Genomic DNA, 25,050 nt, shown 5'->3' with positions numbered 1-25,050 from the left:
ATGTTGGTCAGGCTGGTCTCAAACTCCTGACCTCAGGTGATCTGCCCGCCTCAGCCTCCCAAAGTGCTGGGATTACAGGCATGAGCCACTGCGCCCAGCCTTAAACATTTTATTTGATAATAACCAGATCCTTTTGTAATTCATAAGCATGATGATTGGGTGTTCACATGTATGTGTGAAATGTGCCACCATCTGAACCTTGTTACAATGTCAACACATTACCTGTCTGACCTGAAAAAAAAATTTTTTTATTTTGTAATGGCCATTCTAGTGGGTGTGAAGTGGAATCTCATTGTGGTTTTGATTTGCATTTACCTAGTGATAAATGACATTGAACATCTTTTTATGTTTGTCTTGGCCATTTGTATATCTTTTCTGAAGAAATATCTCTTCAAGTCCTTTGCCTATTTTCTTAAGTGGGTTGTTTGTTTTTTTGTCATTGAATTGTAGGAGTTCTTAGATATTCTGAATAATTGGTTCGTGCCTGTAATCCCAACACTCTGGGAGGCTGAGGCAGGAGGATCACTTGAGCCCAAAAGATCGAGGCTACAGTGAGACATGATCACACCACTGCTCTCCAGTCTGAGTGACAAACTGAGACCATGTCTCTGTCTCTCTCTCTCTCAAAGAGAGATATTCTGGATATTAATCTCTTACCAGATACAAATTTACAAACATTTTCTCCCACTCCATGGGTTGCCTGCCTTTTCACTCTGTTGATAGTGTCCTTTGATGCACAAAAGTAGGGAGACTGAGGCAGGAGAATTGCTTGAACCCGGGAGGCGGAGGTTGCAGTGAGCCAAGATCGTGCCACTGTACTCCAGGCTGGGTGACAGAGCGAGACTCTGTCTAAAAAAAAAAAAAAAAGTTTTAAATGTTTGTGAAGTCCAACTTATCTATTTTTTTCTTTTTTGCCTGTTCTTTTGATATCATATTCAAAAGCTCATTGCCAAACTCAGTGTCTGAAGCTTTTCCCCTATGGTTGTAAACTCTAGGGGAAAACTTTTCTAAGAGTTTTTGCTCCATTTTGAATTAACTTTTGTAAAGGGTGTACGGTAAGAGTCCAGTTTCATTTTTTTTTTTTTGTATGTAAAGTATGTACTTTTGTCATCCTTACTTGACAGATAAAGAAACTGAGGCACAGGTGAATCAAATAATTTCCCTAAGGTCACACAGCTAGTGAGTCATCAAGACAGGATTCAAATCCAGGCAGACTGAGCTCTTGTAGGACCTGGAGCCTAATTTTTGCTGCTAGCAATCCTAGTTGTACCTTCACATTTATGACATATGGCAGGTCAAATCTTTGATGCTGAATGGTTTGGTCAGGGATCAAGCCTTCTTACAACACTGCATTAATGAGAAAATTCAGACCACTTACCGACTCTCTTCTTTATGGCCTGGTATCCAGGAACATATGCTCACCACAGATAGACAGGAGAGAGAGTTATCATTTGCACAGAATCCCAGAAATTAAACCTGCAGAGAAAGGGCTGGCTGAGAGCAGCAGTGTTTGCACAAGGCTAATCAAAGTCAGGCTGGGGATGGAGGATGCTTTCCAGGCACAGCTGCAAGTGGCCTCTCTCCCCTCCCACCCTGCCCCCACCTCTACTCCAGTTGCACTCACCTGGCAGCCCCAAGGCTGGCTCCAGTCACACATGCACAGGTGCAGCAACAATGAGCAGTCACCCTGTTCTAAGGCTTGGCCTTTGCCAGAGAACACTGACTCCAGCAAGCCTGACTGAGGGCGAGCAGATGCCAGCTGTGCCCCTCCTGAGAGAAGGACTTCTGGCTGGAGCAGGCAGCTCAGAGCACAGGTGGTCAGCAGTGAAATGCAGGCATTATTGGGTTTTTCCATTCAACCCAGCCAACATCTGAGTAGTCAGGAACTGCCCTGGGCCTAAAACAGTGCCTGACACATAGCAGATGCTCAACAAATTGTTTAATGACATATTGGTTACAAGGATGTGGCCGGGGAAGGTGGGAGTGGGGGTGGGCGGGGCGGCTGTAACCTCTACCCACCAGGAGTGCACAATCTGGTGAAAGAGGCAGATTTGTGCCCCAGTGACATTTTGATACAAGGCAGTCCATGAGAGGAGCGAGATTATGATTTCCTAATAAAGAAGGCAGAGAGTGTGACTGCCTCTTACTAGGAAAAATCTAGAGCAGCTTCTTGGAGAAGGTAGTATTTGAGCTGAGTCTTGTAAAGATAAGCAGGGTGAGACCTTCGAGGCTTAGGTGAGCAGAGGCCTCTAGGGGAGAAGGTGCAGGGCAGTGGAAGTCAGGGTCACTCCCAGGCTGCCTGATGGAAATATACCTTGGGACGTGGGTGGGGCCAAATTGTGGAGGGCTGTGCCTGCCATTTCTGGGATTTGGGGGCTTCTCTCTTCACCCTTCTGCTGAGTCCTGCACACAAAGGCTGGGCCACCCGCTGCAGTATGATGGCAACTGGTTGCCTGGGCCTGGGCCTTCATTGCCTTCCTGGGGACTGTGGCGCCCTGTCACCCGATATCTGCTGGGCAGGAGCACAAACCCTACTGTCTCCTTCCATCCTCTGAAAACCCTCAGCGGCCAGCACTATAGCAGGTGGACAGGACAGCCAGTGCGGGGGAAGGGACAGGTACACGGGATTGCCCTTCGTGCCTCTGCATTCATAGACCTGATATACATCAGGAGAGGCAACTGGCCAGAGCAAGTCCCTCGTTAAAGGCAGCGCTCACGTTGGAATGTGGATAACAGGCCACCCTGTGCACACTAATTACTCATTGCAGAAGAAACCCGAAGCTGGGGTTGATTGGCAAAGCCCAGGCAGGCCTGAACAGTCTGAAACCATCCGTAGCCAGCCTCCTGCTGTCATGTTTATTTCCCTGTTCCAGAAACTCCCTTCCTGGCTCCCTTCTGTCTCCTTTTATATTTTAGAGTGACTTTTGAGTGGATGGTTAGGTCTAGAATAACTTAAGGGAAGAACTAAAGAAATACGCATGAGAAGAGGGTGGGCGCCATAAAATTAATTAATTTTTAACATGTTTTCTATTTAGAAATATAATCTAACTATATTACTGAAAACTTGATTTTATTTAAAAAAAAAAAAGAGAAGAAAGAACTATTTGTAGTCTTAAGCCCAACACCCTAATACTGCCATTATTAGCTTTTTCATCTATTTTCTTCCAGTCTTTCCACCATGACTATATACAGGATATACTTGTGTGAGGTTATAATTATACTATACATGCTTTCTTATATTTTGCTGTTTTCCACTGAAAATATCCTTCAACAGGTTGGAAGTGAGTAAGTAGATTTCACCCTGACTGGTCTCTTCGGTCACCCTAAGCAGGCCTTGGGCATCCCTCAGTGCTTCAGTTTATCCAATGAGATGGGACATTATTAACCAATCTCATGGGCATAATTTGAGAAGTTATTAAAAGAGACCAGAAAACTAGAAAAAAGCATAAAGAGAATGTGGTAGACAGGATGTTCTGCCAAATATATCTCTGCCCTAATCCCTGGGACCTGTGAGGTTACAGGGCAAAGGAAAATCAAGGTTGCAGATGGAATTAAGGTTGTCCTCAAGAGATGGCCTCGAAATGGGGAGATTATCTTGGATGATCCAGGTGGGCCCAAGGTAAGCACAAGAGTCCTTAAAAGCAGAAGAAGGAACCAGAAGGAATGATCAGAGAGAGGGCAGCCTGAGAAGGACTCGGCTCAATGATGCTGCCTTTGAAGATGGAGGAAAGGGTGACAAGCCAAGCAATGAAGCTGGGGGTGACCTTTAGAAGCTGGAAAAGGCAGGGAAACAGATTCTTCTTCCCTAGAGCCTCTAGAAGGAACTCAGACCTGTAGGCACCTTGATTTTAGCCCAGTGAGACCCATTTCAAACTTCTAACCTTCAGAACAGTACGAGAATAACACATGTGTGTTGTTTAAACCACTAAATGTATAGTAATTTGTTAACAACAGCAATAGAAAATGAATACACCAAGATCAGCTTCCAAACCCTAAGCAAAAATATATGTAAATACTCTAAATTCCTGGTCTAGGATTACCTAACTCTTCTTGGCAACTCTGCACCATGGTGCAAGCTTCTCAGTAAAGCTTCAGAACCAAGCTGGTGCTTCAGAAATGCCCACTAATAGTTGGGCACAGTGGCTCACGTCTGTAATCCCAGCACTTTGGGAGGCCGAGGGAGGCGGATCATGATGTGAGGAGTTCGAGACCAGCCATGGCCAACATGGTGAAACCCCGTCTCTACTAAAAATACAAAAATTAGCCGGGTGTAGTGTTGGGTGTCTGTAATCCCAGCGACTCAGGAGGCTGAGGCAGGAGAATCACTTGAAACCGGAAGGCAGAGGTTGCAATGAGCCAAGATCATGCCACTGCACTCCAGCCTGGATGAAAGACCGGAAAGAAGAAAGAAAAGAAGAAGAAATGCCCACTAATGAGAAACTACAAGGGTTCTTGTCCAGACAAACAGCACATCATGCCATCCGCACAGGGGCCACCACAGCATCTCGGAAGAGACTGGTCCTTACTGCATTCAGAGAAAAGTCAGACAAAGCAAAGATTCACAGAAAAGAAGTGAGGTTCCAATTCACCCAGAAAAGGCCTCTGGTCTAATGGCTCCATATTTCAGGGCCCAACACACTGTCTGGCATATAAAAAGTACCCAACAAATATTTATCATATGACTGAATGAAAAAATTGAGTGAGTAAAAGTGTCATTTAGCTTCCACCATCCTCTCTATAATTATTTCTTTCACGTCCTCTGGGAAAAGCCTCAAGACCACATGAGACTGAATTTCTAGGCTGTTTTTGCACTTGAAGTACCTGCCACATAAACTTTCCAGGAGCAGGTTTTGAATTCTAAGCATTCATTTAATTCATAAGTCCCCAAGGAGTAAAGTCAATTGAATAGTAAGCCACGCTTTCTTTTATCTTGAACCTTGAACCCATGCACTCTAGCCTTAAATCTAGAGCACTTTCCCAGGCTTTCTCACAAGCTGTCTCCTTCCCACTCTGCCACTTGTGCATTTTGGACTCACTTGATGTGATTTTATTAGTTATCAATCCATCTTAATCATCCCCTTTTCTCCAGTACTTGTTTCCCATCTCTTCAATCTGTAGCAGCTTTAAATCTGTTACTCCCATATCGTATCCATGTATCAGAAATACTTTTGGCTGCAAGCAACATATTTGATATGTTGATATCAATCATTGATAACCATGATTATCAATGTTGAAGTTGGGGAATCAGCAAACACTGTTCACTGGCCAAATCCTGCCCATTACTTGTTTGTGTAAATAGAGTTTTATTGGAACACAGCCATGACCATTTGTTTACATATTGTCTTGTTTTGTTTTGTTTTTTTGTTTTTTTTGAGACGGAGTCTTGCTTTGTCGCCCGGGCTGGAGTGCAGTGGCCGGATCTCAGCTCACTGCAAGCTCCGCCTCCCGGGTTTACACCATTCTCCTGCCTCAGCCTCCTGAGTAGCTGGGACTACAGGCGCCTGCCACCTCGCCCGGCTAGTTTTTTGTATTTTTAGTAGAGACGCGGGGTTTCAACGTGTTAGCCAGGATGGTCTCGATCTCCTGACCTCGTGATCCACCCGTCTCGGCCTCCCAAAGTGCTGGGATTACAGGTTTGAGTCACCGCGCCCGGCGTACATATTGTCTATGGATGCTTTTGCACTACAAGGACAGGTTGAGTGGTGGCAACAGAGACCATACAGCCTGCAAAGCCTAAAATATTTACTCTCTGGCCCTTTAAAAATACCTTCCAGGTTAGGTATGATGACTCACGCCTATAATCCCAGCACCTTGGGAAGCTGATACAGTTGGATAACTTAAAGTCAGGAGTTCAAGACCAGCCTGGCCAACATGGTGAAAACCTGTCTCTACAAAAAATATAAAAATTAGCCAGGAATTGTGGTGCACACCTGTAATCCCAGCTACTCTGGAGGCTGAGGCAGAAGAATCATTTGAACCCAGGAGGCAGAGGTTGCAGTGAACCAAATTAGCACCACTGTACTCCAGCCTGGTTGAAAAAGCAAGACAGTCTCAAAAAAAAAAAAAAAAAAAAGTCTGCCAACTCCTGATTTAGGCAATAAAGAGATTTAATTATCTCAAGTAACACAAAGTGAAGGGGCAGGAGTTTCATGCTTGCCCAGCTGCTCACCAATGCCATTAAGGACGCAAGCGCTATCTTTTCCTTCCACCATTCTTTGAATGTTGGTTTTTCTAATTAGGCTTGTTAGCACATGTTCACAAGATGGTCCCGTACTTTCAGAGGTCACATCTGGGTTCAGAGCAGAAGAAAGGGGCCAGCAAGCCATCCTTGCACAGCTGTTCCTTCTCTAAAGAAACAAAGACCTTCCAGAGGGTCCCAATAGTTTCCCCTTAGTTTCATCGACCAGAGCTACGTCCCTTGGCCACTCTGAGATGCAACGGAGTCTGCGAAAGCAAGGCCCTCCATGTCTGCACTTCCCTGGATTCAACCAACCAGGGATTAAGAATATTCAGGAAAAAAAATAACAATCCAAACAAACAAAAAACAAAAAAGTATAACAACTATTTATACCGCATTTACATTGTATTCAGTATTATAAATTGCTAGAAACAATGTAAAGTATAGGGAGGATGCATACAAGCTATACTGTACAAATATTACTACCACCATTTTATAATATATAAGGGACTTGAGCATACACAGATTTTAATATCCACAGAGGTCCTGGAACTAATTCCCCACAGATAACGAGGGATGACTATTTGGGAAAGGGGATCTGCTGACAAAAAATTGGGGCTTTTTAGCAAAAAGAAGCGAGGGGGAATAAGTGTTGGGCAGTTAGCATAATCTCCCACCACCTGGACAAGGGAAAGGAGAAAAGACCTAATATTTGTTCACCACCTACTATGTGCTAAGCATTAAGTATTTTACATACCTCAGCTCATCTAATCCTTACACTGAGGACACTGAGTAAAATTACTCAGAGAAGTAATTAACATGCCCAAGGATGGGGCAAGATCTCAAGATCAATCCCATCTTAAGGCAAAGCCTCTGCTCAGTCTCCACTGTGTTCTCCTCAGCTCCCTTTAGGAGTTCGGAGAGATTAGAAAGCGCTTTGACAAGTGCAGGGCGGACAGGGACTGAGAGGATGCACCCTGTCACCTTACTATAAGCTGGCTCAGTGGGACACCGTTCACTTACATTATTTCATTTACACCAAAAAGGAGGTATTATGTCAGTATTATGGGTGAAATTATATAACAATTACATGATTGAGAAATGGTGGGGCTGGGATTGGAACTATTTGTTCATTTATTCATTTCCCCCACAATATTGAGGCCCTAGTATGTGCCAGGCACTGTGAAACCTGACTCTCGGGTTGATTCCAGAACCCATGCACTCTCCATTCCCTCTACCACGATTTAGCTCCGTTTTAGAGAGAGGTTCAGAAGGTTCCAGAGCTCACCCAAGATCATAAAGTTCCCCTGAGGCAGAGTAGGCCTTGAGCCCAGGCGCTCTGGCCGTAAATCCAAGGCTCTTTCTCAAGCTTTCTCACAGGCTGTTTCCTTCCCACTCTTCGGCTTGTGTTTTTTGGACCCACTTGATGTTTCCCTGTGTCCATTGTTCAGCCTCTGCAGGCCCATAAGACGGAAATGAAAGACTGTTCTGAAGGGCAGAAAGAGATTTGGTGCCTACAGATTGAGTTTCAGAATGCCAGAGCTATTGAGCCACTGAATTAACCAACCCTGGTATTCTCTAGCCTTTGGTCTTTTTGTTACATGAGACAACAAACTTTCTTCCTCATTGTTCAAGTCTGTTGAGTCAGGATTTACTGCATCCTAACACGTATGAAAATGCTGGTCTCCCTAGAAGATAGTTCTTACAGTCTGGGACACTCACTGAGGCACCTGCTTCAAAACATCTTTATTTATTGTTTTGACATCAAGCTGGTTCATGGTGCTAACTCCTGGTCCTTTGATGAGATGGTCAGTTGTTGAAGAACAAGAGGCTTTGCACTGATGTGGATTCTGAAACCCTAGATTCAAGCCCAACTCCACTTCTAACTGGCTCCACACAGTTGCCCTCTATCCTTCCAGGCTGTATCGTTGCCTTGGGAGAGTTCCTTAGCCAAAGGGGACTAAGTGGGCTTCATCTCTCATGCCAGTTCTCACTGGCACACTGTGTGGATCACTTTTGTGGAGCATCCAAGAATATATACTGTCTGTTTCCATTCATATGAAGTTCAAGAATAGAATAAAATAGTCCACAGTGTTAGAAATCAGAATAGCAATTACCTGGTGGGTAGGAGGATATTGACTAAAAAGTGGCATGAGGGACTTCCTGGGTGGATGAAAATGTTCTGGATTTTGTTTTCTGTGGTGGTTACAAAGGTATATACAATTGTCAATATTTATCAAATGAACATCCAAGCTCTGTATAATCTATGTTATATAAATTATGCCTCAGTTTCAAAAATGTTTTTAAGAAGAAAATGGATTCTGAGATCACCTTCAGTTCAGCAGTCAAGAATTCTGTGATTGATTAGGAATGTCTGCCATGGACACTGGGGAGGGTGAGAGATGTCAACACAAATATCACACATTTGCTATTCTTGTGCCTAAGCAATCATCCTCTGAGAGTTTCTACATCAGTTAAGGGGTTATAGTAACTCAGTCCACCTTATAGGATTACATATGAGGTGAAAGTTCTCTATATAATGTAAATTCCTAGTCAATTATAAGATGTTATTATCCATATTTATTCCCCATGATGTATTGCACAGTGGCACTGACTTTGGCAGGTAGGTTCCCAGAAAATTCTCCCAGCTTAAATGAAATGCATCAGAGCCAGATATTTTCAGAATGCCAGGTGCCCCATGAACACAGACATGATTTGTCTGTCCCATTATTCATATTACAAACACTGAATGCCAATGCAGATTTGTGAGCTGGCTTTCCCATTACAGTACAGAGCCATTTTTCAAGACACTAAAATGATGTCCACAGGCTGAACTAGGTAATGTGTTTTCTTCTGAAGTTTTTATCCTTTCCTAATGCTCTATCTCAAGATGGAGTCTGGTATATGTCATTTCTCCTTCTGCTTCCAACTGCAAACCTGCAGGGGCCTTTCAGAGCTTTGCTCTGAGGGCTCTTGGTTTATGTCTATTAGCCAAGGCATCTGTTTTTGGTGCCTTCTGGCACCTTCTGGGAGTTTCCTGGGTTACTGATGAAGACTGTGCTAACCAGCCTATATCAATGGGTGGCCCAGGGTTTAGCAGCTGTACTGTTTCCTGACTGGTGTTCCCACAGAGACAGCAGGACAGAGCCTGGCAACCATACCTCCACTTCCGAAGCCAGCTGGAGAGCCAGGCCCAACGGCAGATCCAGCCGGGACATTCAGCCAAGAGATACCTCCGAGGCCTCCTGCGGACTTGGCCCCCAGACGCCATGTATAGGCTCTGGTGCGCAGGTCAGTGGGGAAATGGGAGGGGGGCACACCCCAAACTGCCCCACCTCCCATTCTGGTGTGACAGTGTGTTTTCCATTAAGACCTGAAACACCAGGATTTCAAGCCTAATTCTGTGTTAAAGCAAAGTCCCCACGCCTGGTAGCCCACAAACACCTTTCACAGCTCCCGAAGAACGGCCTGAAGTCCTGCCTTCACTCCCACCCCTCGCCCTCAGCAGCCTCACGTGCCATATCCAGGCCAGAACTTTCTTCCCAATCTTCTCCACTCAGAGACCCTCCAGTTCAACCTCCACCTTTTACAAGATAAGGAAGAAGAAGCCCAGAGAGGCAAAGTAATTTGTCCAAGATTATTCAGTCAAAAGCAGAGCTGGGACCAGAAGTCAGATCCACCCTGCACTCCCACAGTTCCACATTCTTCCCAGCATTCCTTAGTTCCCCATCTGAGGTGATCCCAGGTCCTCCCGGAAGTGAAATGTTAGGACTCCTCCTCTTAAAGATGGCGGCTCTTCAGCATAATCCATTAGGAGTGGGATGTACACCCTTCTGATGAACAGACTCTAAATGCACTCTGTAAATGCTTGAAAACAAAAATGGGAAGTGGTTGGGGATTAGGGTTGCCAGATTTAGCACATGCATACCCACCCCCGCAACACGCATAAACAGTTACACTTGCAATCTTCGGGATGTACTTCTACTAAAAAAGTATTCCTTGTTTATCCAAAATTCAAACTTAACTGGACATCCTGTATTTTATTTGGCAAGCCTATTTGGGATGAGAAGAGTGAGCAGCGAATGCGCCAGTACCCACTCGGCTGTTTGTCACTTCTTCAGCAACAAGAAACAGCCAGGACCAGAGAAAGACTGACTTTCTTCCTGCTTTATAGGTTTACCCTGAGGAAGAAGAGAAAGCAATTCACTCCCCCAATAAGTGGTGACTTGAAGCAAAAAGAAAGTTGTGGGCTCGTCCAGTCATTGGTTTTACTCTCAGGGCAGTTCCACAGTTATAGGCAGTTCCATTTATCTGACACTTTTGAGAAAAAGCCACTTAACCAAAGAAGTGCTTCTCATTGGGTGGGGCAGAGGGCAGAGCAGGCCGCTCTCCTATAGCCTAGGTGCAACATTCCCCAGAATGAAGGACCCTCTTAACCTCCAAAAAAGTCTCCGAGTCCTCTATGGGAATCTATGGATAAAACATGTGATTTAAGGAAAGATACACACACACAAATGCATTCTTGAGCTCCTTGCCATAATTTCTTTGGCCCCAAGAGGGCCAAAGCCCCTCTTGAAGGTGAGACCCTCAAGCTGGAGGCACAGTGGCAAGAATCTGGTGTGAGCCCATCAGTCCAGCGGCCCCACCACCCTCTTCCTGCACATCTCAGAACTCCCCACTTTGTGATACTAATGTATATATTCTCTGGGACTTCTTTACACCCCTATGATTAATCCTCCCCACCCTTCAAGCTCACACCTTCTACAAAGTCTTTGCTGAAAACTCCAGTCAATATTGAGCTCCTTGTTTTCTGACCTTATATTACACTGACACTCAGAGCCATACAGAACACAGGAGAGCTTTGTCTCTCCAATAGACTACTGAGTGCCTTTTAAAAGGGCCCAAGTTTGGTTCCATTGTATCTACTTCACTGACTAGCTGAGGGGTGAGCCCACAGGGAAGCCCTCAATAAATACTTATAGAATGATGGATTGAGGAGGCTGCTGACCATGGGGCCTACAGAAGCAAATAGGATACATCCACTACCACTGGATCTCCTCCTGAGGCAGGAGGAGCTTTTTGCCCCAAAGAAGCAGCCATGTTCCTTCCACCAGGGAGACCCATTTCTTGGGAATGATGGGATGGAGGAAGTACACATGTAGCACAGAACCAGAAGCACCTAAGACACTGGATAGACAAGCCTCTATGGGTTCTATCTGACTTTTTAATCTCCCTCATCTTCTAATTGTCTTCCCTAATGGGCAATGTCCAAAGCCAAGACTAGTGCCAGTGAGGAACCTTGTAGTTACCGCTGAGAACTTGAAGTTGACGACCACTGTTTCTATCAATATCCCCTGATGTGCTCTTCAGGATACATCAAGGATTCTGTGCTGCTCCAGGACAGTCAACTTAATGTACCAAAGAAGCTCAGGCCACAACAAGATCTTTCAGGTGTACCCCCAAAATACCATCTCCTGCCTGTCTTCCCTTCATTTTGGATTCAACAAGGAAAATCTTTTGAACAAGGTACATGTTGATTTGCATGTTGATTTTATGACCGGTTCTCAGATATTTGAATTGTTAACATCTTAAAATGGCATTTCCCAAAACAAGGTCTTGGGATTCTGGGTTGCATAGTCCTCAGTCTGTAAAATGAGGGGTTAGTGCAGACCAGCACTGTCCAATAACACTTTTCACTGTGATGGAATGTTCCCTATGGGCTGTCCAATAAAGTGGCCATTAGCCACATGTGGCTACTGAGCCCTTGAAATGTAGTAGTACAATAGTGAAACTGAGCTTTTTATTTTATATTATATTAATTAATTTATATCTAAATAACCACATGCAGCTGGTGGCTACTGTGTTTGGCAGTGTAGATCTAGACTCTAGATTTTAGATGATTTCTTAGATCTGTTCCACTCTTATATTCCTTAATCCTGTGATTTTTGTGGCAATATAATGTGAAATATATATCTAGGATTTGGAGCCAGAAATGTGTATCGAAGTGGCTGTTCTCTCACTTACTAATGTAAGATCTTAAGCAAGTCATTTAACCTCTTTGAGCTTCTATTTGCTCATCTCTGTAATGGGCACAATAAGATCTACATCGTGGCTATGCAGAAAATTATTGCAAGCCATCTGTAAACTGTTTAGTAGTATGGGGATTGACCCTGTCAATATTATTCTATGGAACTTGAAGCATTAAAAAAGCCAGAAGTTGCCTTTGGTAAGGGAGATGTGAAAAGACAACTGGGCAGGATGGTAAATTTACATAAAGAAGATTGCAGATTTAATATTTTCCATTGTCTCTGTTCTGAGTGCCATGCTTGTAACATTGATAGGAAGTGGACACTAGGCAACTGGTATTAAAAGTTCATTTTTTTACTGAAAAATTCAGGTACATTAGCCATTTGTTATTTTATAGTGGACTGTTTTAATGTTTATTGTTATTTGTTGGCAAAATAAAAGTGCCTTAAGTTAAAAGTTTGTTTTGAGATCCATTAAATAAATCAGTGTCATCAGTTCATAATGCATTTATTTACAAGTCCTTTTATTTTGCATGTTCATTGTAAATTTAATACTGTAAATGTATTCAAATTCATTTACATGCCTATGGCTGCCTTTGATTAAACTTCTTTCAAAAAAAAAAAAAAAAAAAAACAACTGGGTAGCAGTGATAGGCAAAGACAAGAGCCTTGGCTGGTAGCAGAGTTCTTGAGAAAATAAAAGAACAAGAGCCCAAAATAAGATTTTTGGCCAGACTCAGTGGCTTATTCCTGTAATCCCAACATTTTGGGAGGCCAAGGAGGGAGGATTGCTTGAGGCTAGGAGTTTGAGACCAGCCTGGGCAACATAGTGAGACCCTGTCTCTACAAAAAATCTAAAATTTAAGCTGGGCGCGGTGGCACATGCCTGTAGTCCCAGCTACTTGGGAGGTTGAGGCAGGAGGATCACTTGAGCCCAGGAATTCAAGGCTGTAGTGAGCTATGATGGCACCACTGCACTCCAGCCTGGGTGGCAAAGTGAGACCCTGCCTCTAAAATTTGTATAATGAAATTTTCCAGAAACAGTGGCAGTGGCTGACCAACCCCCATCTTTGGGGAAATGATCTGGTCAGGATAAGTAGAGAATCTGGTTTATCGAATGAATGGAGAAGAACATGGCAGGTTCTCAGAGCCTGAGGCCATTACATAGTTCAACCAACCACACATCTCACTTGAGTCTTTTTTTCTTTTTCTTTTCTTTTTTATTTTATTCTATTTTTTATTTTTTTTTTAGAGACAAGGTTTTGCTCCTGTTCTGTCACCCAAGCTGAAGTGCAGCCGTGTGATTACGGCTCACTGCAGCCTTGAATTCCTGGGCTCAAGCGATCCTCCTACTTAGCCTCCTAAGTAGCTGGAACTGTAGGAGCACACCACCACTCCCAGCTAATTTTTGTATTTTTTTGTAGAGATGGGGTTTCACCATGTTGCCCAGGCTGGTTTCAAACTCCTGTTCTGAAGTGATCCTTCCACCTTGGCCTCCCAAAGTGCTGGGATTAAAGGCATCAGTCACCGCTTTCGGCCTCAGGGCTTTCATTTTATGGCTGGAGTAACACTGCACACCTGAGGGATAAAGTCTTTCCTAATTGATGCCATATGCTAAGGAGCTGTCACAATCAGGCAGAAAACAAAGAGGCTGTATCAATTAGTGATTAAACATGTGGCCATTAGCACTGATTCCAAGCCATGTAGCCACTCTGGGCCTTGGTTTTCTCATTTATAAAATGGAGATGACCATACCCATCTTTATCTCACAGGGTTGCATGTGGGAATTAAATGAGATACTGTAGTACTAGAAGCGGGCACATACTATGTGCTCAGTAAATGTTCATTATACCGCCTTAGCTTGTGTTCTAAGCATAATTACTAATTGGAATGCCCAATTGCCCATGATCACAGTGGCCAAAAAAATCTATTTTAAAAGAAGCAAAAATAGTTCAGTGGCTGTAACTTGAACCCTGACTGATGTTTTCATTTGTTTGAACCTTATCTTCCACTGGTTTCCCTCTCTTTGCCCAACACTGTATCTGAAGAAGTAGCAAAAGTCCCAGCTGCAAATCCCAGGTCTCCAACAATGTGATGTTGGCTAAGTCACTTATGCTCTCTGCATCTTCAGTTTGTGCATACGTAAAATGCAAATACTGGGGTCTGCATTCCTTCCTCCCTGGTTGTTTGTGAAAAATAACAGGAGAGGACAGAGCTACTCCAAGGCACATTATCTGGATTATCTGAATCCACATCTGAGATCCAGAGAGACTAAGTTTTGTGGTCTCCTTTCAACAGCTGAAGCTTCCAATACTTTACTTGCAAACCTGTTTCTATTAAGCACAAATAAATGAATCAGATGATGATGTTTACTAAGAAAAAAAATTCTGTTTCCCCTCGCATTGATTGAATCACACATTCAAACTCACCTGGGATATCACCAAAGGGAAAATTGTCTCTCTGTTCCCCCTACTCACAATGCCCCCTACCCCAACTTAGATACCCAATGTGTAAGACTGTTCAGACCGGGCGCAAAGTGCCTGTAATCCCAACACTTTGGGAGACGGAGGCAGGTGGATCACTTGAGGTCAGCAGTTTGAGACCAGTCTGGCCAACATGGTGAAACCCCCGTCTCTACTGAAAATACAAAAATTAGCTGGGTGTGGTGGTGCATGCCTATGATCCCAGCTACTTGGGAGGCTGAGGCAGGAGAATCACTTGAACCTGGGAGGTGGAGGTTGCAGTGAGCCAAGATAACACCACTGCACTCCAGCCTGGGCAACAGAGTGAGACTACGTCCCCTGCGCACCCCCCCACAAAAAAAAAAAAAAAAACTATTTAGTAGGTAAGTGGCCATTTGGCTCGAGTTTCACTTCCTCCACCCTCAGAAATGCATTTGGTTCCAGGTGAATCTGACCAGAAAAGATGGACCTAGTTAGTGTCCGGTTTGACCCCAAGGAATCATTCTACAAGGGATCATTCTAGAATATCCCCAAAGGTCTTTAGTGCTACACTCTATATGGAGTTGAGGTCTTCTCAGGAGCAGGCCTAATGTAGCCCCGGGTCACATCATATTAATGAGTCCCCAGCCCATCAGATTTCCCTGGGCCACTGAAACCAGAGCAGACCCTCTGAACCTGAACCTGAGCCTGAGCCTGAGCCTATATTTCTTCCACCAACACTCAGCCTCAGTTCACATCCAGCACGGCCTTCAGGAGCCATTGGGCAAAGGAAGGAGAGCCGGAGGGCGGGAGTAGCCCCACCTGTGGGCGATTGACTCTTGGCCCAGTGACACCAAGGATGGAAATAATGAACGGGAGCAGAGAGGGAAGGTGAGGCTGGCTGGAGGCAGGAGGAGAAGCAGCTCCCAGAAGTCTTGTGATCCATCACACACAGGCACCCGAAGCCTTCCAGAGCCCCTAGTTGAAAGACAACCCCGCATTGTTCCATGGAGCCGCGTGCTGGGAATAAAGGTATTGCTAAAGCTTGGCTCCAAACAAGGAAGCTTTGCCAGACTGTTTCAGCAATAAATCTACCTTGAGAACGTGATGAAAACAGCTGCAGGACCCCTTAAACCATTGATGAAAGATTTGTTAACTATGTTGGAGTCATCTGTTGACTCAGAGCCTTCCTGAGGATTGCAGACAGTATAAGTTCAGAGAGCTAAACAGCAGTCTCACCTCATTGCATTCGGCAGAGGCTTTTCTACAAGTAAAGAGCCAGGAGACAGCCCAGGAATCCCAAGAGCTTGCTTCAGGTTGAGCACCTCCATGACAACAGAGCAGGCTGCAGGTCACGCCACCATAATCACACCACTGTCATCCACTAATCCCTCACAGTTTACAAAGGGCTGTCACATTCATTATCTTATTTGAGCTCTGGATAACTCTACAAGGAAGTGAGGGCAAGAAATCCGTATCCCCATTTTACAGATGGGGAAACTGTGTCCAAGAAATGAAGACTCAACCCTGAGCCTCCTGACTGCTAGTGCAACTCTGTTTCCACAGACCTGGCTGCCACTTCCAAGGAGGCACTATCAGAAATACAGAATAAGGGAGGAGGGGGAGCAAGGGAGGGCTTTGAGCACCTTTACTCAGAGAAGCAAGAAGGGAGGCAGTTTGGAGGCAGCAAGAACACCGCGTCCATTTCCGGGGTGACAAGCTGACCCCATTGTTCACCTTGGCAGGTCAACAGGGCCTGGATGAAGGGGAAGATGGAGCTGCTGGACATGTGGACCAGGGCCCTCTAGCCAAGAACCATGGCAGTCAGGGGACTCGCTTGCCACCACTCAGGAAGCAGCCCTGGCAGGAAGACGAAACGCGGGCAGAGGTACCATTTCTTTTTTTCTTTTTTTTTCCCCCCTAGATGGAGTCTCACTCTGTCACCCAGGTTGGAGTGCAATGGCGTGATTTCGGCTCACTGCAACCTCCACCTCTCGGGTTCAAGCATTTCTCCTGCCTCAGCCTCCCGAGTAGCTGGGACTACAGATAAGTACCACCAGGCCTGGCTACTTTTTTGTATTTTAGTAGAGATGGGGTTTCCCCATGTTGCCCAGGCTGGTCTCGAACTCCTGAGCTCAGGCAATCTGCCGGCCTCAGCCTCCCAAAGTGCTAGGATTATAGGCATGAGCCATCGAGCCTGGCCAGAGGTACCACTTCTAATGTGCTCTCCTCTGTCATTGTTCTTGCCCATAGAGAGGATTCTCTCTCCCTTTGCCATTTCTTGACACCTCCACAGAAGGGAAGAATACTTTGACCCTTTTGACCACCATTTCCCCGAACTGTCACGTATAGAACTCTAGCATTGCAAGATGCTCCATTTAACAAAATTTTGGCTGGGTGCGGTGGCTCACGCCTGTAATCCCAGCACTTTGGGAGACCGAGGCAGGTGGATCACCTGAGGCCAGGAGTTCGAGACCAGCGTGGCCAACATGGCAAAACCCCGTCTCTACTAAAAATACAAAAATTAGCCAAGCATGGTGGCGGGCACTGAAATCCCAGTTACTTGGGAGGCTGAGGCAGGAGAATCGCTTGAACCTGGGAGGAGGAGGTTGTAGTAAGTCAAGATCGCACCATTGCACTCCAGCCTAGGCAACAGAGCAAAACCCTGCCTCTAAATAAATAAATAAGAGTTTCATAGGCAAATACATTGGGGAAGTTCTGCATGCCTTCTCCTCCTGGAAAGTCACATGCATAGATACAGAGAACTTCAAGAAGTTCTATAACATAGTCACCAGCTTAACTTTGTTAAACTCTGGGTTTTCCAAACTTAGGTAACCACAAATTCTCCCCTGACTCTTTGCTCATCTTGGCAGCTGTTAATCTTGTTTGGAAAATAGCTATTGCCTTAGACTCAGAAAAGCCTTGGTTTGGGTCCTGCTTTTTGCTAGTTATGATGAGCCTGTCCAAGAATCGTTAACTAACTTTGAGCCTGAATTCACCTCTTCTATAAAATGGAGCTATTATCGTATGTCTCACAAGGTTACTGTGAGGATTAAATGAGTTACAATGTAGAAACACTTTCTAAACTCTAAGGCCATGTGTGTGTGTGTGTGTGTGTATACAAGATAACAATTGTTCAGAGCAACATAGACAACGTCTGCTCCCGTCCTGAATAAACTCATTTGACTTACAAGAAGGTCATACACCAAGGAGAAAAGGAAAGGGGGAGAAGAGTCACAGAGTGGAAGGGCAGTGGGGAGAGACCTTTATTTTTGGGGGGTGGTAGGGAAGGGACACAATCTTGCTCTGTTGCCAAGGCTGGAGTGCAGAGGCGCTACCACAGCTCACTACAGCCTTGACCTCCTGGGCTCAAGCAATCCTCTTGCCTCAGCCCCCTAAGTAGCTGGGACTACAAGTGTGTGCCACCATGCCTGGCTAATTTTTTAAATTTTTTTGTAGAGATTGGGTCTTGCTATGTTGCCCAGGCTGGTCTCAAACTCCTGAGCTCAAGCAATCCTCCTCCCTAGGCCTCCCAAAGTGCTAGGATTACAGGTGTGAGCCACTGTGTTCAGCCTGAGAAACATTTCATAATGGATAAAGACACCAATACTAGCACTTCATTTTGATCTTTAATCAAAATCTTGTGATTTTTTTTCACAAGACAGCACTATATGTCAGGCATAGCCAAGTATCATTCTTTCTATCAACAACAATAAAATGTTTTATTGTAATAAACAGCATTAGAGAGCTTGCTATTATAACCTTATTTTTCTTCCCAACCTGCAAAGGAAATTTCATACTTGAAACCACAAGCCTAACCACAAGGGCTGTTAAAGAAACCTGCTCTGCCCCTTTACAACAGCCTGTTTACAGGAATGTGTATTTGTCGTTCCCTAGGACACGTCAATAGAGAATCACCTTCGTTTATATGCTTCAAAGGAAAGATACAATGAAAAGACACAGCAAACCTCCAGGAAGGCCTTTGGGCATGGCCACATCGATTACTCTTGTCTCCCAAGTGACAAATCCCACATTACATTCTGTGGAGGCACTTTCCCTAATAGGAAGGCAGATCTCAGCGGTAAGAACCCAAATGTCTTGCTCACTGATCTGGGTAAACCCAGTCATGCAGAGTTCATTTAAGGACACTGAGGCATGCCAAACATCACTTCTTTGTGCCACTCACCTTAGAAAATAAAAGCCAGAATCTAGCTGGACATGGGAATGAGACTCTGACAGGTGTCTCTTTGCCTAGTGCTTAGCTGCATGCATTCGGAAATCATACTCTCTGGGCTCAAGTTACCCCCACTTACAGCTGTGATCTTGGGCATATTAACCAATATTGCTGATACTCAGTTTTCTCATCTGTAGAATGGGGATAATAATAACCCCATAAGTTTATTGTGTAAATTGAGTTAATGTACATGAAATATTCTATGTAATTCTTTCCCCATATTTAGAGCTCAATACATATTAATTATTATCGTTATCATTCTCTTTACCGCCTGACTCAGCCAGCAAGACCTCAACCCAGATCAGGAGACTGGGGCTCTCTGAACCTCCCTCCCCCAAGGCTAGGGCTGTCCCAGTGCCCCAGCACACTCCCTGCCTTTCTCCCCATTAACCTCAATATGATAAAGGTCAAAACTCAACTGTTCATCCCCATACCTGCAATTAATATATTCTCATTCTCATCCTGTTTTTAAAGAGAAACAAAGGAATGTGAAACTCCACAAGGCCAGAAGCGGCCACTTGTTACAGGCGCTTCCTGCTGAAAGATGCCTCTTCCCTCCCGTAGCATCTGCCACTGGCTCCGGAATAATCACCCCTGGGGAAGTGAAGAAGAAAAAGGTTGTGTGTATATTTATGTTTCTGCACGCAGGAGAAAGAGAGAGAGAGGAGGGAAGAGAGAGAGATTAATCCCAATCTAGAAATAAGGTGATTCAGAAGGATGTCTCAGAAGAGAACTGGCCTCTCTAGCGTCTGAGCTAACCAGGTGGAGCTGGAATAGAACTGTAGTAATTTACTAAAGATTGAAAATTGTGAAGGGCAAGGAATTTCAGCTGCCACCAATTCTACCTTAAAGCATGTGTTATTACCTCACTCCCTGATAACGATAGAATTCTTTGATTTCTTAAAGGGCAAGGGATTATCTGTAAACATTTTAAAGGACAGAATTTGAGTTTGTAAGCAGTAAACCCACTTCAGATTCAAGATGCTGGAGATCTTGAATCCAGCAACAGTTTGGCTCCACTGAGGGTCTATTGCCTTTGAAAATGTAGGGGAAATTTTGCAAGTCTATCCACCTCCTTTGGGAGCCAAATACACCTTCTTTATTAGAGAAGCCCTTGGCTGTCTCTGGCCTGGTCCTGCATTGCAGTTCTATGTGGGCCTTTCTTCAGTGTTTGGAAGCACCAGTGATGAATGGGGACAAGCAAGGGCCCCAGGATGTTCTGCCCGGAGTAGCCATGGGAACATGAGCAGGTCACTCACACACTCTGAGCACAGTGACTTTATCTGTGTATACAGATAATAACGTCAACCTTACAGGGCTCGTAGAAAAGATGAAGCACTTTTAGGAAAGTATGTTGTATCTGACTGTGATCTACAGCGATGTTGATTAATTGTAGAGATTCGTGTCATCTGAAGTGTTCCTCAAGCAGCCATGGGCACTCCAGGTGGTCCTGCTGCCAGCGAGGGAGGTTGTTTACAGTCTGTTCAAGATTTTCTCAGATTTCCTGTGTCTGAGTTGATCTAAACCTTTCCATCCACACCAGAAGGGCTTCTGTCTTCCCAGGTTCCTTTGGTGCAGGAGTGAACAGCAGGCCTGACCTGCCAAGCTCACCACAGGCCTAAGGAAAGCCCTCAACTTTGTTCCTGGGTCTGCTCAGAACTGAGCCAGGCCCAGAGGAAAGGAGTCCCTTCCCTCTGCCCATGTGTATGGTTTCACAGAGCAAAGCAATATTTTCCACCATATTAAACCTCTGTGTAAATTTTTAATTAGGGTAAAAAAATTAAATCTTGGCTTGTCAGCCATACCTCACACAAATCATTTGAGTGTCCACATTGATTTCTCAATGCAAACCTTGTCAAACAAAATGCACACGGTCAGTATTCAAAACAGGGCAGTTGGTGTGGGCAGCCGGCACCTGGACAGTGAAGGTTTCCAGGAACATAAAGATTCTATGTGCGTGTGTTTGGTTTATCATTTTCTTAATGTCTCGAAATTATAAATATTACCCTGCAAAGATTTGGTTGAATTTCCTTCCTCAATCAACTCTAAATACACAGGTTCCTTATGTATGCTTCTGATCTTTTTTTTTCTTTTTGAGTACTAAAAAGGAGACACTAGAAGGGTGCCTGACTTCCCAGATTTCTTTGGACCAGGAGCAAACAGCAGGCCTAATGCTCTTCTTTTTCCCCCTATGAAACTAAACTCCTGAAACCAGCACATGCATACATTTCACAGAGCCAAGTTCCTATGTTAAAAGTTGCAAACTAAAAGGAGAAATTTTCAGCAACCTCTGAATAATTAGAAACAGGAGGCTCTACTACCCCCAGTGAATCTCTCATACACACACACATACACATACACATACACACACACACACACACACACACTTTTTGGGGGACAGAAAAAAACTGGACAAAATCAGTTGCTGATTCTGCCACACAATGATTCTTTTTCAGCTATGTTCATATTACATAAGCATGAAAAAGCTCCCATTTTTTTCTGCTAGTGGCTAGATAAATGCTAATGAGAAGAGAGTCTACTCTCAAAGAAATACGGAAATAATCCTAGTTTCAAACACTATTATAATTGCATATATTAGCTCATTTAATTCTTACAACAACCTTATGATTAGATAGTATGATTACTCTTATTTTACAGAGGAAGAAATTGTGGCTTAGCTTAGATAAGGTCAGCAATCACAAATGCTATTTCCTGCCCCTTCTTAGTGGAAAGCTTGCTCAAACAATGTTCTGTACTTTGCTTTTTCCCTTAATAACATATGCTGAGATTTCTCCCAATCAGTTCAAAGAGATCTCAGATATGTCATATTAGTCTGGCTCAGTTTTTCCAGCTGCAAGAAAAAGAAAGACTATATATCCTCTCAAAGGCTCTTAAACTGAGCATGTTTATAATTCTCAGAGGAATCACAGGCAGGATTAACGGGGGCATATTCTGGATCCCAGGAGACCAAGTGGTACCACTGAAGTCGGATACCGGCTCCCAGCTGGATTAGCTTACCTCTCTCAGCAGCTCCTGGTGCAAGAGATACAATAAGAGACAGTATCGTTTGCCCCTGCAGGCAGCAGGGTTTGGATACCTGCCATGTTCGTTTTGTTTTTAAATTTTCTCCAGGCACCAAAGGCTTTGAAATTACCTCCTATCTCAGAAGAACCACCCAGAGTCTTGGAGCCCCTGAAGAGCCAATTTAAAGCCAATGAGCCCCCAACAGAGCTCTTCATCTTCCCAGTGGAGATTCATTACCACATCCAACACCCGCCAAAAGAGAAAGCCCACAGAAGAGGTAGGTCCTGGGCGCTCCTGAGGGAGAGCCTGGGATGGTGGGGGGGGAGGGTCCTGCCAATTCTACCTGCTCCTACATCATGGCTGACCTTCCCTATGGTCATCCCCTTCAGAGAATATTTTTTAAAGAAGGAAAAAGGGTAAAATCTAGAAGAAGATCTCTTCTGATCATATTCAATTGGATTTTTAACATATTTATTATACCCTTCATTAAGCAATGCATTTTGTTAAGCTGTGGAAGAGAAAGGAAGACAGGTATATACATAAATAAGTCCGATGCACCATAGGTGTTATAAAAGAGCAAGAACTTTTCAGGCAGCTTACAAAAAAATAAATGTATAAAACAAGACAACTAAAATTGAAATTGGAAAAAAAAACTAGGTAAAAGGAGTAGAGAAATAGATGTTATCAGACATCTGAGATGAATTCATGGTTTGACGTAAGTATTGGATTTAGCTGAGTTTCCTGGCAGCCAAAGTAAAAATGACACTTGAATCTTTGCGTCTCCATTTTATAAAAGAAAGATAAAAGTTCATCCAAAAAGTCATTTTCCTGATTTTGAATTAGGTTATTTTGTAAGGGATGACCTCTATAATCTTTGCCAGGACAAAGATTATGTGCTTCTAAGCAAAGTTCTAAGAGAATATGAGCAAGGGAGATCAATTCCAACTGGCGACGTGGGCTTTTACTCAGGGAAGCCTCTGAGTAACGTCTCACCCTGTATCACAAGGAAAAACTTTTTCTGACTTTCCTTTCATTCTATAGTACTCTTGTTTAAGACACGTTCTTGCTCCGGGACTTCTCCAGGCCCTTTGAGGCAAAAGGTGTCCTAGTTTTGACAGGAGTCCTAGTTCTGAGTTTTCTAGAAACTTCAGCAGAGACTGCCACTGGCTTTTTAGAGAGTTTGACTCCTGAGAATCACACAGGCAGCCATTTTGTTCTAAGACTGTTTGGACTTCTCACTGGAAAGAATGCCAAACAGTGGAGCTTAAAAGACCAGTTGAAGGGGACATGAAGGAATTTCTTGAGTGATGAAAATGTTCTCACTCTGGGTTGGTTGTATGGATTATGGATTTGTCAAAACTCATTGAACTGTACACTTAAGATCTGTGCAATTCACTATATGTAGATTTTACCTTGCCAAAAAAATTACTCAGCTCCCTAAAAAAAAAAAAAACAGTGTTTTAAAATGCAGATCTTCTTATCATTCAGCTGTGGTGAGGCCAACACATCAGGAGACAGCTGGCAATGAAAAGATCATTTGTTACTCACAGTTCCCAAGAGGAGGAGGCATGCCACACCATGCAGGGTCACACGGGGGCGCACCAACCTCCAGGAGGCAGAAGGCAGGGAGCACAGGCAAGAGGCCATATTGTGGTTTTCATAGAAGGAATACAGGCAAGGCAGAGTAAGCAATCTAAGCAGATTTAGAATTGTCTAGTTTGAATAATTCAGCCAGCTCTCTGGCATAGGGGCTGTCCCTTGCTATCTGGTACTGGTCCTCTGATAATTACAGCAGGCAGATGGTAGTCTGGGAATGTATGAGTTTGATAAAGGAGGTTGTTGGGGGTTAGGAACTCTGGGTTGGTTGAGGTGCATATGACAGGTATGTTCCCAGGTGAGTCATTTACTGTCTCTAGGAATTGGCCAGCCCTCGGAGGGACAGTCAGGCCTCAGATGTCAAAACATCAGAATGAAAAGATATACTTGGGAGGTTCCAAGATGGCCAAATAGGAACAGCTCCAGTCTACAGCTCCCAGCGTGAGTGACACAGAAGACGGGTGATTTCTGCATTTCCAACTGAGGAATGCAGCTCCTCGCCAGCAACGGAACAAAGCTGGATGGAAAATGACTTTGATGAGATAAGAAGGCTTCAGAAGATCATTAACAACAAACTTCTCCGAGCTGAAGGAGGATGTTAGAACCCATTGCAAAGAAGCTAAAAACCTTGAAAAAAACATTGGATGAATGGCTAACTAGAATAAACAGTGTAGAGAAGACTTTAAATGACCTGATGGAGCTGAAAACCATGGCACGAGCACTGTGTGACGCATGCACAAGCTTCAGTAGCCGATTTGATCAACTGGAAGAAAGGGTATCAGTGACTAAAGATCAAATGAATGAAATGAAGCAAGAAGAGAAGTTTAGAGAAAAAAGAGTAAAAAGACATGAACAAAGCCTCCAAGAAATATGGGACTATGTGAAAAGACCAAATCTATGTCTGATTGGTGTACCTGAAAGTGATGGAGAGAATGGAACCAAGTTGGAAAACACTCTGCAGAATATTATCCAGGAGAACTTCCCCAACCTAGCAAGGCAGGCCAACATTCAAATTCAGGAAATACAGAGAATGCCACAAAGATACTCCTCAAGAAGAGCAACTCCAAGACACATAATTGTCAGATTCACCAAAGTTGAAATGAAGGAAAAAATGTTAAGGGCAGCCAGAGAGAAAGGTTGGGTTACCTACAAAGCGAAGCCCATCAGACTAACAGCAGATCTCTCGGCAGAAACTCTACAAGCCAGAAGAAAGTGGGGGCCAGTATTCAATATTCTTAAATTTTTGGCCAGGCGCGGTGGCTCAAGCCTGTACTCCCAGCACTTTGGGATGCCGAGACAGGTGAATCACAAGGTCAGGAGATCGAGACCATCCTGGCTAACAAGGTGAAGCCCCGTCTCTACTAAAAAATACAAAAAACTAGCCGGGCGAGGTGGAGGGTGCCTGTAGTCCCAGCTACATGGGATGCTAAGGCAAGAGAATGGCGTGAACCCAGGAGGTGGATGGAGCTTGCAGTGAGCTGAGATCCGGCCACTGCACTCCTGCCTGGGCAACAGAGAGAGACCCCATCTCAAAAAAAAAAAAAAAAAAAA

General features: G+C 44.2%; 1 protein-coding gene across 1 annotated transcript in view; it reads left to right on the top strand.

The window, feature by feature from the left end:
- Window positions 1-25,050, top strand: part of KIAA2012 (KIAA2012 ortholog) — a 130,047-nt gene that overhangs the window by 10,754 nt on the left and 94,243 nt on the right. The window contains 6 exon segments of the mRNA XM_011950003.1: window positions 9,310-9,469; window positions 11,549-11,704; window positions 16,391-16,533; window positions 18,543-18,726; window positions 19,354-19,496; window positions 22,012-22,180. Of these exon segments, the coding sequence (XP_011805393.1) occupies window positions 9,310-9,469; window positions 11,549-11,704; window positions 16,391-16,533; window positions 18,543-18,726; window positions 19,354-19,496; window positions 22,012-22,180 (955 nt within the window).

The sequence above is a fragment of the Colobus angolensis genome, unplaced genomic scaffold (genome assembly GCF_000951035.1).
Source record: "Colobus angolensis palliatus isolate OR3802 unplaced genomic scaffold, Cang.pa_1.0 Scaffold30, whole genome shotgun sequence".
Classification (NCBI taxonomy): Eukaryota; Metazoa; Chordata; class Mammalia; order Primates; family Cercopithecidae; genus Colobus; species Colobus angolensis.
The sequence above is the reverse complement of the archived record's forward strand: the minus strand, read 5'-3'. Positions and strand labels throughout refer to the sequence as shown.